Source organism: Nicotiana attenuata, chromosome 2 (assembly GCF_001879085.1).
Source record: "Nicotiana attenuata strain UT chromosome 2, NIATTr2, whole genome shotgun sequence".
Classification (NCBI taxonomy): Eukaryota; Viridiplantae; Streptophyta; class Magnoliopsida; order Solanales; family Solanaceae; genus Nicotiana; species Nicotiana attenuata.
This window is the reverse complement of record NC_031990.1, coordinates 78,748,089-78,762,369: the sequence shown is the minus strand read 5'-3', so window position 1 is coordinate 78,762,369 and position 14,281 is coordinate 78,748,089. Positions and strand designations below refer to the sequence as shown.

At 36.4% G+C, this 14,281-nt stretch overlaps 2 protein-coding genes across 3 annotated transcripts; both read right to left on the bottom strand.

Moving 5' to 3' along the window:
- LOC109223050 (vinorine synthase-like) lies at nt 1,418-2,755 on the bottom strand. The gene has a single exon (XM_019387313.1). The coding sequence runs from the start codon at nt 2,753-2,755 to the stop codon at nt 1,466-1,468; it is 1,290 nt and encodes a 429-aa protein (XP_019242858.1). The 3' UTR covers nt 1,418-1,465.
- LOC109213450 (E3 ubiquitin-protein ligase Praja-2) lies at nt 3,807-13,053 on the bottom strand. 2 transcript variants are annotated; one of them, XM_019377256.1, is made up of 6 exons: nt 12,589-13,053; nt 10,993-12,051; nt 10,480-10,674; nt 10,244-10,377; nt 8,571-8,681; nt 3,807-4,240 (listed from the first exon to the last, which is right to left on the bottom strand). In XM_019377256.1, the coding sequence occupies exons 1-6, from the start codon at nt 12,769-12,771 to the stop codon at nt 4,180-4,182; spliced, it is 1,743 nt and encodes a 580-aa protein (XP_019232801.1). In that variant the 5' UTR covers nt 12,772-13,053; the 3' UTR covers nt 3,807-4,179. The 2 variants fall into 2 exon arrangements, with proteins under 2 accessions (XP_019232801.1, XP_019232795.1); XM_019377250.1 differs by having other exon boundaries at nt 10,244-10,398; nt 12,589-13,051.

Genomic DNA, 14,281 nt, shown 5'->3' with positions numbered 1-14,281 from the left:
CTCGCGGTTTTTTGTTCGTCCTTTGGGCGGGCTTGTCGAGAATGCTGGTCAGCGTGTTTGTCAACCATGCCTCGAGCAGCTTTTTCACTGCTGGTGGTGCCTCTTCCGTTGTGGATGTAGAGGCCCCTTTACCGTGTAAGATTGTGATGCTGCCGTGAGGACGGTGCGAGGTATTTCGCCGGGGATATGTATTTGGTATTATGTCCTCACGCTCCGTTTCATCGACTTTGTTGATTGTGTTGAGGAGATTAGCAATGAGTTCGGCAATTGCTTTCCTCTTTTCCTCTCCATTACCTGCCATGTTAGATTTGTGTGCACAAGAAAGTGTTGTGTTTTTTGCCCTTTTTTTTTGTGTGTTATAGATCTAGAGTAAACTAAAATTTTAACTAGAAAATACCCACAGATGGCGCCAAATTATTTGACCAAAAAGTATAGAACTTTTTGTTAAACTAATTAAGTAAAAAAGGTAAGGGGCTAATCCTAGTTAAAGATAATGACCCTAGATCTAAAATTATCTTATGCGGATAACGTGGGACCACGTCGAAGTGGATTTAATGCAATACACAATAAATATTGCGGTTATTAATAGGATGAGAATAATGACAAGTAATAAATAACAATGAGTGGCACTAAATGTAAATAAGGAGGAACATTCACCCAATATTGAATGAGCTGAATGATTCCTTCCTCTGACAATGATGAATGACAAGAATATGAGAGAATATTAGACACTTTCTCGGATCTGGTGGAAATGACAATGGATAGAATATAAAGATCGAATCTCTTCAGAGAGTTGCTCTTTGTATTTATCTAGAGATCTTACTTTTCAAAAGTGTTCTTATCATATGGAATATTACATGCCTTTTGCCTTAGATCTCCTACTATTTATATGGGATATTCCCAAAGAACCCTAAAAGGTACAACAGAACGAATATTCAATAGAATATTCACTTTGAAGGTTCCAAAGTTGTACTAGCCGTTATTTTTGTCCATGTTGCTCGACCTCGGCCCTGATGAGCCACTCAACGGCTTGTTCTATTAACCACTGATCGACCTCAGCCGAACTGCCCATCGTTAGTTACAAATCTCATGATAAACACCTCTTCGTGTTGAATTTCCTCTGTCCCATACAGTTTTAACTTTTTATTTTAATAACTTTTCTTAATATATCACATGACTTTTTATTTTTATCTGTAAATTAAAGATTGAATAGTACTAAAATAGCCAAATGATTGACATAAAGTGTTATATAATGCTATTAAAGTGATGTTGCATTCCTTCTTTTAGATAAATTTAAACCTTTTCTCAAAGATATCCACTAGTAAGAGGAATTCCAACAAGATAACAAAGATTCCAAAATAAAAAGCATATAAATTTATTACTTCTCCTTTTCTGGACAGTAGTCGCGACCATCCAAACCTGAAGCAAATTCTAATATGAATCAAACGTCTTTTCTTTTTTCCTTTCAAACATCTTGACTTAAAGAAACATATGATAAGAAATGTTTATTCTTCTCCAGCAACAGCATCTCCTCTTCTGGCAATCCCAACCATACTTCAATTCCCTTGCCATCACCACTATCTAAAAGATTGAAACCACATGGAAACTTGATAGGATTAGCTATCCAAATAGGTTTACCCCATCCAAAATCAGCTTCATAAAATGGAAGCTTACACCAACTAATACAACCAGCAATTCCTACTTCATTCCCTCTAGTTATACACAACTCAAGTATTGACTTCATGTAATCTATGTACCCATTCTTCTCATGAATCCTTCTTATATAACTATCTTCCACCATCCTTATTGATTCTTCAACTCTTTCCACCAACTTTTTGTAATCAATGACTCCTTCTTCAACTTCCCATTTGGCCATTGTTGGATAAACAAGGTTCCCCATGCTATTTGTTGGTAAATTAGGTATCATTCTCTTCCTTAGATTGATTGATGTCATTAGTATGCAAACTTTGATTTCACTTTTTTTGTCTTTCCATGTTGATATAATTGCTGACCATAGGAAAGCTGACAAAGCCTCAAAACGAGTCGGACAACGTTCGCAACTCTGTATTAATGCAGCTAGCTTTGAGTTATCAAATATGAATCTCTTCATTGATATTTTGAAAGGCAACTCTTCTGGGATTGGAACCATGGTTAACAAGGGATTATTACTAAGATCTCTTGGAGGAAAGATCCCAGTAACATCGACGATGTAGCCATTGCCAATGACATTGTTTTCTTGATTCATTTTTGCCCAAGTATTAACAAGAGTGGCAAGTGTAGATGCATCAGCAATTAGATGCCAAACGCACACACCAATGGAAATTCCTCCACAAGGGAACTTAGTCACTTGAACTGCTAGCAAAATTTGATCACTCGGTTCTTTAGATCTTGCATGAGGATGGCATGGAAGCAATTGAGAAAGAGTTCCAATTTTCGGGTCATTAACAATGTTGGACAGGGTAATGTTACTTACATTTGCTTCAAGGAAATCGACTCCTTTATCGTTGCATTCGATCGTGAATTCATCCTTTATTCTTCCAGCTAGAGGGTACATATAGTTCAAGGTTTTTGAGAGGGATTTTTGGAGGTGATCATGGGAGAATTTGGTGGTTGAGTCATAGAAGAGGACAATAGGAACATAAGGACCTGGGGTTAATTGATCTATAAGGGAAAGCTTGTAATTTCTTTGGCTTAGAGGTGTTGGAGAAGATGGTTTGATTGTATCTTTGTGAGTAATTTCAACTTTCATTTCCATCTTCCCTCACTGTATAGTTAGATTTTAATAAAATGCTTGCTTGATGAGTTTCACACTATTATTATATAAAGGGCAAAAGTCTTTTATAACTATGGGATTACATACAATTTCAATAGACAAACTTACTATAAAACAACTTACCAAAATATTACTAACATACTATACAACAACTTACCAAAAGATAAACATACTATACAACAACTTACCTAAATATAAACATACCGTACAACAACTTACCTAAATATGCAGGATTACATTTGCTCTGTGAAAATTAAGAGTCTTTTCCCAGTTTATTTGGGTTTCCTAAAGTAAGGTTTAAAAGTTATCTGTAATTAATATATGGTTGTTTTATCATCGTTGGAAAAATTGGGAGATCTGAAGATAGACTAAAGTAAATGTCAAGACTTCGTTGCAAATCACTTTCTTTAGAGAGTACACCCTCACACTTTCTAGTCCAATAATACTCATAGGCAAACAATGAAATTTTACAATTAGCAATATTTAAGAACTCCCTTGGTCCCTTAATAAGTTTTACTCTTCTATCTTTTTATACTTTAATTTCTAACATTAATTAGGTCTTGTTAATTGTAGACTTTCAACAGAGAGTACATACCCGCCAAGAGATACTTGTTAATTAATATGATTGTCATGTGCTTGACCGGGGGTTTGTCACAAAGATGCTATTCGTCACAGTATTTTTTTTTTGTCCTTTTCTTAATCTTATCACGGTTTCTCATTTCAATAGAATAATTCTCAATCTCACTTAATATTCAAACTTTAAATTCTTATTTCAAAATAACAATCTCTACTTCGTATCTTCCTCTTTACTCGTAACCAATACTACCTATAATAACAAGACTTATTAGCATAGTAATATGGGTGAAAATCTTCCACACAATAGATCTGGGTTCAACTCTCGTCTCCCTTCCCACTTTTTCCTCCAATTAATTGAATAATTGTTTTTTTTTTTTTTAAAATTACTGTTCTTAATGGAGCAATTGACCCTCGTGGCTTCCATTATCTATTTATCAATGAAAAGAAAGACACTAATAATCAAAAAGATACTTCTGGCAAATATCATGAATTTGGTTTCCCATAGAAACCACCAGCAGCATATTGATTGAAAAATACAAGTTTTCTCACAGTGGTAAATAGATCTGCTGCTTGTTTCTTCAAAGCACCCATTTGAAATCTCTCCCCAGATCATACAGTAGTTGATCCATCTTTGCTGAGAAAGTATAAGTTTCTATCACAAATGAATATTTTACAACAATAAGAGATGGACAACTGCATCGAAACAGAACACACTCTCAAACCATACTGAAGTGTATCAGAGATATGTGAAGGTACTCCTGGTACCAACTCTTCTTGCAACACTATCAAGGAGATCAGTAATACAAGAGACGACATCCAGGCAAGCAATATCAAACATTTCCTTGGAATGAGTCAGATTGGCAGATATCACCTCGACATAATGGGCATACTCTACATCAAAATGAACAACGGTTATGCAACATAATTGTACTCTACAAGTACTAACGAAAGTTCTAACTTTAGTGGAAGATATTTTTCGCCAAAGAAAAAGATAATTATCGCAAGAAAAAAATTATAATCAATCTTATTTCTTTGAGCTCTTAATCAAAATATAGTTACCACACATAAAAGGGTACAATGACACTTTGCAGGGACTTCAGGAACTACACTCTGTCCTAATCTAATTTTCTTTGGCTGAGTAATCTTATCCTAATCTAATTCTTTTCACCAATTCTGTAACCACTCACTCCCCACCTCATCTATTCCCTCATAGACACACTTACTTTTCATAACAGTAACAATGATTCTTCAATTTGTTCTTTTTTAGTTTTCTTCGAGTAATGACCAAGATGGATGTCATTTACTTAATCCTGATTGATACAGTCCTCATACCAAAACCAGATCTCACTAGATAACGAAAAATGTCATTGTTCCCTCTAGACATTTCTTAGCTTATCAACCCTTTATCGATGTCTGAAAGACTTATAACGGGAGTTTTCTCCCTTTTGATTAATACAATTTACCTTATAAAAAAAAAAAAAAAAGAGGGGCATTTTAAATCTCCAAAAAGCAAAGAAGACTTCAGGGTCAACTAATGTAAGAGAAGGTCCCTTAAAAAGCTTTTATTCGCTCTTAACATCTGATCGTCACTTCTACAATCTTAAACCAGTTGTTCAGTGATTCAATCGCTTGAATACTGAAGATTATGTTTTATCAGGACTTCAATATCTCTTACTCAAGTTGTTCATTCATTTCATTCGCCTGAATAATAAAGATTAGTAGTTCTCTGTGTTGTAAATACATATACATAAGGGTCCACTTTTTTCTATGGGAGTCAATGGTTCTTTTGTTGTAAATATATCCACATCAGTTTATGTCAATTTTATCCACTAAACAAGCGGATTTATTCCTTCATTGTCATTTGTGGCACTCGACATTACTCGAAAGAATTATTTACCATGGATCCTACTCAATATTACTACAAAAATTATTTACCATAAATCCTTGATGTTGAAATTCGTCTTGACGCTCGAGGTCTTTGGAGTACTATTATCCAAAGTAACGAAGTATCTACCTACGAAAAGCCTAGGTTGTGAATTTCCTCGTCATCAAATCCATGAAGGGTAAAGTATAATAATAATGTTACCAAAATAAGCTTCCAATTTAAATTATATGACAATAATATCACAGATGATGAAAATAGAAAAGAATTTCTCCACCGAGATATCATCTGTGATATCATCTTCACAATATTTTGAATTGATAACTTATTATGAAAATGACAAAATTATGCCCCATTTAAGGTTTTAAAATAATGAAGTATCAAATCAAGATAAAATGAATGTTGTGATTTTCCATCGTCTTCATCTTCATGAAGGGAATAATAAAGATTACTAGTTCTCTGGTGTGTAAACACATACACACAAGCGAATGTCCACTTTTTTTTAGCCATGATAGATCCACTTGAATTATAGAATAATTTGAACAAACGGCAATAACCACTCGAAATCGATAGTGTTACTAAAAGCTCGTTATGGGTAGATGCATTTTGCGGCAGGAATTTACAACCGTAAGTATAATTCTATTGTTTCCAAAATAATTTTTCAATTAAAATTATGTGAAAATAATATCATAAATGAGGATTTTTTGGAAAAGCTTTCTATTTTTCATGCTTCAAATGCAATGTTACAATATCGAAATCGTTAAAATGATTTTAAGGAACACTTTGAGTTAATCACATGCCTACTTGTGCCTAAGTAGAATAATACTCTATTGATGAATATCATGAAGGTTGTCCCACCAGATCAGCTCCATTCCCTGAAGTAAATGTAGCAATACATGATCAACTCTTTAGTTCTGATACTCAAAGCAGATCCACATCCACGTCGTCTATAGCCACGCCCACAATAATTATCTTGTCTCTTCTCTACATTCACTTCAAAGGATGGAGCAGATCCAGCTCAGAACGAGTTTAATGATTTTTCATTACTGAGTATTATTCTTCAGAGCTACAAGTAGGCATTGGATTAACTTATAGTATTTCTTAAAACCCTTTTTACGACATAGATATATAGCAGCACATTTGAAGCATGAACAATATAAAAGGTTTTCTCCAACGAGACATCATTTGTGATATTATCTCCACATAATTATAATTGAAAACTAATTTGAAAATGATAGAACTCACGATAAGCTTTTAGTAATACTATCACTTTTAGATGGTTATACCAATAACAACATACCCAGTGAAATCCCACAAGTGGGGTTTGGGGAGGGTAGAGTATACGCAGACCTTACCCTTACCTTGTGGAGTTAGAAAGGCAAAGGTCATACCATTCCTGTAAATTATTCTACTATTCAAATGAATCTTTCACAGTTAAAGGAGGGGCAGAGGTAATGAAGGAAAATCTTAGCCTTCACTTTATCGTGATTGTTTCGTTACCTTGGATAATAGTACTACAAGGATCTTTAGCGCCTAGGTGAATTTCAGATCAAGGGCTCATGATAAATAACTCTTTCCAATAATGTCGAGTGTCACAAATGGCAATGATGGAATTAAGGAATAATCTACTAGTTTAGCAAATAAAAGTAGACATCCACTTATGTGAATATATTTTACTTTCTCTAATTTTCTTAAATACTACTAATCTCTTAATATTATAGTTCTTGTTAATTACCTTGTGTTGAAACACTGTATATACTCTACGTATTTGATAGACCATTACAACATGTCCTAAGTTGTGCCACTGAAACTTAAAGGTAAGTTCTACAGGGCAGTAGTTAGACCGACTATGTTGTATGGGGCAGAGTGTTGGCCGGTAAGAACTCTCATGTCCAGAAGATGAAAGTAGATGAAATCAGGATGTTGAGATAAATGTGCGAGCATACCAGGTTAGATAAAATTAGGAATGAAATTATTCGGGATAAGGTGGGAGTGGCCCCTGTGAAAGATAAGATGCAAGAGGCGAGGTTGAGATGGTTCGGGGATGTTAAGAGGAGAAGCACAAAAGCCCTAGTTAGGAGGTGTGAGAGATTAGCCTTGATGGTGGTATAAGGAGGGGTAAAAGTAGGCCTAAGAAGTCTTAGGTAGAGGTGATTAGGCGAGACATGACGCAGCTGGAGCTTACTGAGAACATGACCCTTGATAGGAGGGTGTGAAGGTCGAGGATCAGGGTAGAAGGTTAGTAGGTGGGCGAGCATTTCCCTTTGTCTTCCTCTGTTTGGTAGCACTAGTACTAGTTTGATATCTTTCTACTCTTAGATTGCTATTATTACCTACCATTTAGTTGCTACCTTTGCTTCAATTTTCTTTTATCATGTTGTTGTTACTACTTGTTGCCATAACTTCTTTTCATCCTTTCTTTAGCCGGGGGCAGTGTTGTGAAGAGCGTGAAGCGAGGAAAAGCGACAAGCGACAAGCAAAGCGCTCGCTTTTTTTGAAGTGAAGCGGAATTTTAAAAAAATATTAAAATAAATACTGCATAGACAATGAAGAAGAAGAGGAGAATGACAATAAAATGAATACTGCAGAGACAACTAAGAATAAATGATATGAAGAAAATGGCAGTAAGTATGCCAAAAAATGGCAATATAACTGAAACGGAAAAAATGGGCAGCATTTTGCTGCAATTGACCACTAAAACAGTGAAAGAAAATGAAGAAGAAGAAGAAAAAGAGGAGAATGAGAAAAAGAAAACTGAAGAGGAAAAAAAATTCGCCAGCATTTTGCTGCTACTTGGACACTGAAACAGTGAAAGAAAAAGGAGGAGGAAGAAGAAATCACATACTTGGGACCAAACTTGATGATGTCGAAGTTAAAAAACGAGAGCCTTTTTAATTAATTAACATTGGCACCCAGTTATAAAGAGAAGCGCTCGCTTTTGTCGCTTTGTTCGCTTCCTCGCTGCTCGCTTTTTCAGGGGAAGCGATCGCTTTTGTGTACCTGATACGCTTCAGATCAAAGAAGAGCTAGGTGCCTCGTCGCTTTTAACAACACTGACCGAGGATCTATCGGAAAAAGTTTCCATCTCATTAGATCATATGCAAGTAGATTCTTGTTCATCTCTAAGTGAGTCTCATGATACGCGGAAAGAACTTTAACCTATATTTTAAGGCTAAATTGAAGTTTCATAACTTTAGTCTCGAGGAAAATTGCCAGATACATATAGTTGAGGAGCTTCTGTATTTGACTTTGAAATATACCAGCACAAAGCAGCTCGAATTTTCAATAAATATCATAAGAGAAGATGCGCAAGCAAAGAAGGTTGTCCAAAAAGTATACCTGTGAATTTCTTTGAGCCATTTGTCAACACAAGTCTTGTGAAATTCATGATGGCAAGGCAGTGTTCGTAAAATATCTCCCTCCTCGTACTCAACCAGACAAATGTAACATCTGTCACAGTAAAGCCAAATAGTTCGCATAAGAAAGACGGCCGCAATATTCAAGTTAAAAAGACCACATAACATATAAAATTTTGACTAAGAATGAACAAAAGAAAAGGAAATATTTATGTATTCTGAATTTTGACTTTGATAATACATAGAACAAGTAAAGGAGCTTTAATATAAAGCATGCAATCATACTTTATTTATTTCCAGACATAACAAGTTATGATTGGTTTACTCCAGGATGTTAGTAACCCAACAGATTATTTCAAGGTCTAAACATAAATCCTATGCTAACATAAGACCTGCATGAAGAGTGATAACAGCAAATCAAGCATGAAAAAAAGAACACTATGTCCACCTAGAACTCTTTATGACTTCTATTTATAATAGGAAAAATTAAAGAAAGAACAAGTGACCGGAAAAGATTAGTAAAGAAGACCCTCAAGATTGTTTGTACTTCGTTGCAAATGCTTTGGAGTTAAGAGGTTTCCCAGCATCTTAAAATCTTTACTTTTTTATTTTTGTCAAGAATCACTGCATTTGCTCAGGGTCAGTGTTGGTAACATCAAATATACAAAGACGCATGTTCCGGTGTTAGAGATACCATAACATGACTTAAGCCCTTGGTTTAAAAGAGAGTGAACCTATTTGACTAGGCATAGAGTTTAAGAAAGAATGAAAGACTTTTGAAACTTGTGGTCTAAAACAATTCATAGATATTTGTGTGGCTATAAATCATCTCATTAAGAGTAAAACGGGAAGTTTAAAGTTAACATTGTTTTGAAATTTAGATAGGGGTCATTCTTTTGGAAGGGACTAAAAAGGAAATAGGTTCATTCTTTTTTAAACGAAGGGAGTATATAATTTGGAATAGCACGCCAGAGTACTATTCATGCATATGTCCGTGCTTGCGTTTCAGACAAAGCAAACTCTCAATTCAGAACAGAAGAAACGAAGAAATCAAAGATTACAATGGTAGAAATCTCAGCTGAACCAGAGATCTCCATGCTAAATGGTTCTAAATCATCTAACACCAATACAACTAATGCCAAGTGACCTGGCTAGTGGTTTGTTGAAATGCATCGCATTATTCAAGCTTTACACTGAGAGCTGAATAATACTTCAACTTATTTTTCAGAACATTCTTCAATCATTGTTCTATAGCAAACCTTCAGAAACATCTATTCACCTCCGTTCAGAGGAAGAGAAGATCGCATATTGGGGTTTGCTGAATGTAGTTTAGAAGGAAAGAAAGAGGGTTAAGCAAGAGTTGCCAGACCATTGAGCCTATTTTCATTGGTCATATTTTTCCTTTTCCATAGGACTACTGATTATTCAATCTGGTAGGAATTTTCAGTGGCTTTTCCTTCAATCTTCGTGTCTCTTCTAGCTACTTTTCCACTAAATTTTGGCATAACCTTTTGGAATGCATCTTTATTTACTTCTAGGAAGTGCTATATTAACATATGAATAACTTTGTCCGAAAGAATTAGAGATTCAAAACTTAAGCACAAAACTGTAAATGGTGCAAACAGATACAGGCAAAGAGTAAAATGTAATACTCACTGTGCAACTTCGTCATTCGAACTCCTACGGAATTTGTTGTATGATTTGACAGGTAGGGATTCTACAACTTCAATGGGTGCTGGAACAGACCCAATTGAGGATACAGAAGGCTGAGATGATAGCACAACCGATTGCTGATGAATTTCATCCAGAACCTAAAATGAGTACCCAAGTTCAACTCGTACTGATGATTAAAAGGTAAGTGTCTGTAAAGTAAAACGGATTGGTAACATTACCTCAAATAAAGCTTCTGCCAACATAACAATTCTTGAAATGCTTGCCCTGGCACTACTGTCACTATCTAAGTTAGCTCCTCGGGTACCAATACGACATGTACAGTGACCCGTTCGTTGCTGACCAGATAAGACACAAGACCTCTCATGGCCAGAGTGGTTCTCAAAGCGCCTTCCCAGTCGTTGAAGAGCATAGACCTAAAAAGTAAATAATATGTTCGTGTAAAGAGGATCTTGTCCTGGCTCAAAACTATACATGATTAGAGGAACCCTACATATCATATGCTGTTCAAGCTCATTCAGATTACAGTTCTGTTTCCAGGCTACATATTCTTAAGCATTATTTTGGAAGTAGCCATTTCATAAGTGGCCAACGAGTTACACCAAACACGAGACACGCAATTAGAAGTGCTGCATTCATGTATGAAGAAAAATAGACTTTTACCCTCTTGCTTATACGGGGATGCAATATAAACCAAATGTGAGCATGATGAAGTTAGGCAGATATTCACAGACCTGAGATCTTATTCTTCTTCGCCTCTCTAGCCAATTTGACCTATGCTCCAGCATATCACTATATCTTGCTTCTCTTCCTCTTGGGCTCTCAACTGCATAATATTGGCTCCCATACAAGGAGGTAGATGTACCAGATGATGAAAGGCCAGAAGTATTTGATAGATTTAAGTCATTCCCTTCGGATGCTGTCAAACTTATTTCACCACCTAAATTCTGTCTCACACTATTGTCACTAGCATGTCTGGTTTCTGTTTCCCGTTGAAAGGAGCAAACATCAGGAAATGATGATCTTCGAACAACCCTATCACGAAGTCTACCAACACTCAGGGTTCTACTAATACTGATATTCCTTTCAGTGGGCTCACGAGCAGCACTTCTTCTGTCAGAAACTCTTGTCTCAAAACCATCAGTATAATTATGATTTCTTGGAGAAAATAAATTAACACTACACTCTACTCTAGTATCATTTCTGTCACCTGACAAACCTCTTCTGGACGCCATATGTAGCTCATCCATAAAATTATCAGGAAAGTTAGCAGTTGAAGGAGTGAACGCCAAGTGATTAGAAGTAGCATCTTCAGAACATCGACTAGGAGACTGATTGCTGAAACAACTAGGAAAGAAGTCACAACTCTGTGGCCTTTCATTTCTATCGGTGAATCTACCATACGAACTTGAGCGTGGAAGCTCACCCTCATCGGTTGAAATAGCAAACCTCTGTGAAGATGCAAAAAGGGACCTCGCTGACCCTAAACTATTTGCTCTGCTCAGCCGGAAGCTCATGTTGCCAGGACGAAAACTGAAGCGGGGGAGGAAACGACCAGAAGGATTCGATGATCTAGATGAGGAAGCTCGAGAAGAAGCATCACCTCTCCTAGCCACAGTATCAGATAAGCTTGATTCATTCCAATCATCAAGCTCAATACTGGAATCTACACATGGTTCATCGTGCTTCTTAACTTTAACCTTTCCATACCATTCGGTCTTTCTTCCTCCTGATTTAGACTCACTCAAAGAAGGACCAGTAACCTCGTTTCTTTTGGTTTGATGTTCCGAAGCCTGAATACAAGTTTATGAATCAAAAAAAAAAGATATTGCATAGGTATTCATATTAAAAGGCATCAAATCCTGCATGATTCAGCATCCACATGTTCCTCGTCAACTGTGCAACAATCATTTGCACCCACCCATCCCTCCACACCCTACCTCCACTCATTCCCTAACTATTTTTAGCAATCAAGACCATTTAACATAAGATTTCTATTTTTATGACGGTGGTGTCCGGGCTAGCTTGAGCGCAACTCAACTGTTCCACCGGGTACCTGCTATCTCCCACAGCACAAATACCGGGTAACTCTGCTCACCAAGGCCAAGAACCGCTTAATATAAGACTATCGTATAATCTAAAAAGAAACTTACACGACAAATTTAGTAGTTTAAACTAAATTCCACGTTTAACTGTGCAGCGTAAAAATATAAATGCAATTCTTTTTCGGAGCATTAACAATTCTAGAGCCATAAGTACAACTAAGAAAGCACAATGAACAACCTCTATGCATACTGAAACTTACAGAAAGAAAACACAAAAAGCAAGACCTGTGTTGCTTCATTGTCTGAATCACGAGATCCGAGACAGGAGGACAGAAAAACTTTACTCCGAGTGGATCGAGATCTCCGAACAACCGCCGTCGAAGACGAAGATGAAGATGACGCCGCCGGCGATGACGGCGGCGGCAGTGGTGAATCAGTTGCAGTATTCTTACTACTACTCGAACCCATTTTCTCAGAGTAGATCCAAATCTGAAGTTTCAGATCTACTAATTTGAATATAACAGATGGATTTTCATTATTTTATACACAATTAATTGCATATATTTTCATGGATTAGTGGAGTGAGGTAGTGGGGTATGGGGTTGGGTGGAAGAGAAGAGCAGGTGGCGTTATTTATGGCAGTATTTGAGGATTCAAATTCAAGCTTGGTGGGGACGCTGCTGTATTGTATACATATTTTGTTGCTCTTTTGGTCTATTGCAGCCTTTGTAGTAATAGCGCGAATTCAAATGTAATCACTTTGTTGCCTTGTGTTTGGTGTTACAATGCCCCTCTTTTTGGATTATGAAATCCCTCTTGGACTTCGGTAAATTTCTTTAATGGCTTACTAATCACGCCCAATTCTATTTCTAAAAATAATAAGCGGTCGTTTCAAATATAATCCGGTCTAAGCTTGAAACTTCCAATTAGGAATGGCTTCCTTTCAGGTTGTGTTGTTGCAGACCAGATTGTTCTAACAGGGCGTCCGGAGTCGAATCCCACATAGAACTAAGGTTTCACTATAATTGTTCAATATCACTCGGAAGACAAGCTCGAGAATTCTTAAGTTATAATATTAAAAAATTTATGTCTAACAAATTAAAGAAGTAAATTAAAAACTAGGGATACTAAGGGTTGGAGAAAAGATTAGGAGGTCTAGAGTTATGATTTCCCCAATTGTCGGAATCCTTCCCGCTACGTCTTCTATAATTTCGCCTAAGTATTCTCTACCGATCGGGAGTAATCTGAGTGTCGTAGCTCTCTCTTGAGCAACTACCGCAATTTATTAGATGTATTCTCTCAAACTACACTAGCTAGCACTATGGCTGTCCAACGGGACGGGACGGGACGGGACGAAATTAACGGGACGGGACGACATTTAAGCGGGACGGTGGCGGGACGGGACGAAACGGGACGGGACAAACGGGACGAAACGGTCGTCCCATCCCGTCCCGCTAACAAACGGGATGGGACGGGATGGGACGGGACGGAACGGGACGGGACGGGACGGGTTCGTGGGCCTTAAGTGTATTTTTTTTAATAAAAAAACGTCTAGTTTTTTTAAAATTACTATGTTTTTAAAGTTTGCAACGGCTAGATTTTTGACTTATTTAATAAACTTAAATGTTACTATGTTAGTATGTTAAAAAGAAAATTAGAAAACTAAGTAAAGAATTGTAAAATATTAAAACAAAAGACTTGTAATGAAATAATCTAGTAAATATAAATTTATAATAGAGTTATAATTTATTTAATATAATTTCAAAGTATTAACTATTAAGTAACTAAGACAATTCATAAAAATAATTCATCGCTTAGAGCCTTTTATTTTATTAATAGAACTTTCAAATCTCAAATACAAATATAATTCTTTTGAAGAGCACATATTCTACGCAGCCACCTTCTAGGAAGGGTTCTGTTTGAACTAGGCCTCTTAGTAGCCAATTATAAATTATCATACTAATATTTGTAAGCTCCT

Excerpts from the sequence above, each read along its gene's own strand:
- LOC109223050 (XM_019387313.1), bottom strand. The coding sequence starts at position 2,755 with ATGGAAATGAAAGTTGAAATTACTCACAAAGATACAATCAAACCATCT.
- LOC109213450 (XM_019377250.1), bottom strand. The coding sequence starts at position 12,771 with ATGGGTTCGAGTAGTAGTAAGAATACTGCAACTGATTCACCACTGCCG. Across the intron at positions 10,399-10,479 it reads TGGCAGAAGCTTTATTTGAG|GTTCTGGATGAAATTCATCA; the intron begins GTAATGTTACCA and ends TACTCATTTTAG. Across the intron at positions 4,241-8,570 it reads TGGCTCAAAGAAATTCACAG|AGTATGCCCATTATGTCGAG; the intron begins GTATACTTTTTG and ends ATTTTGATGTAG.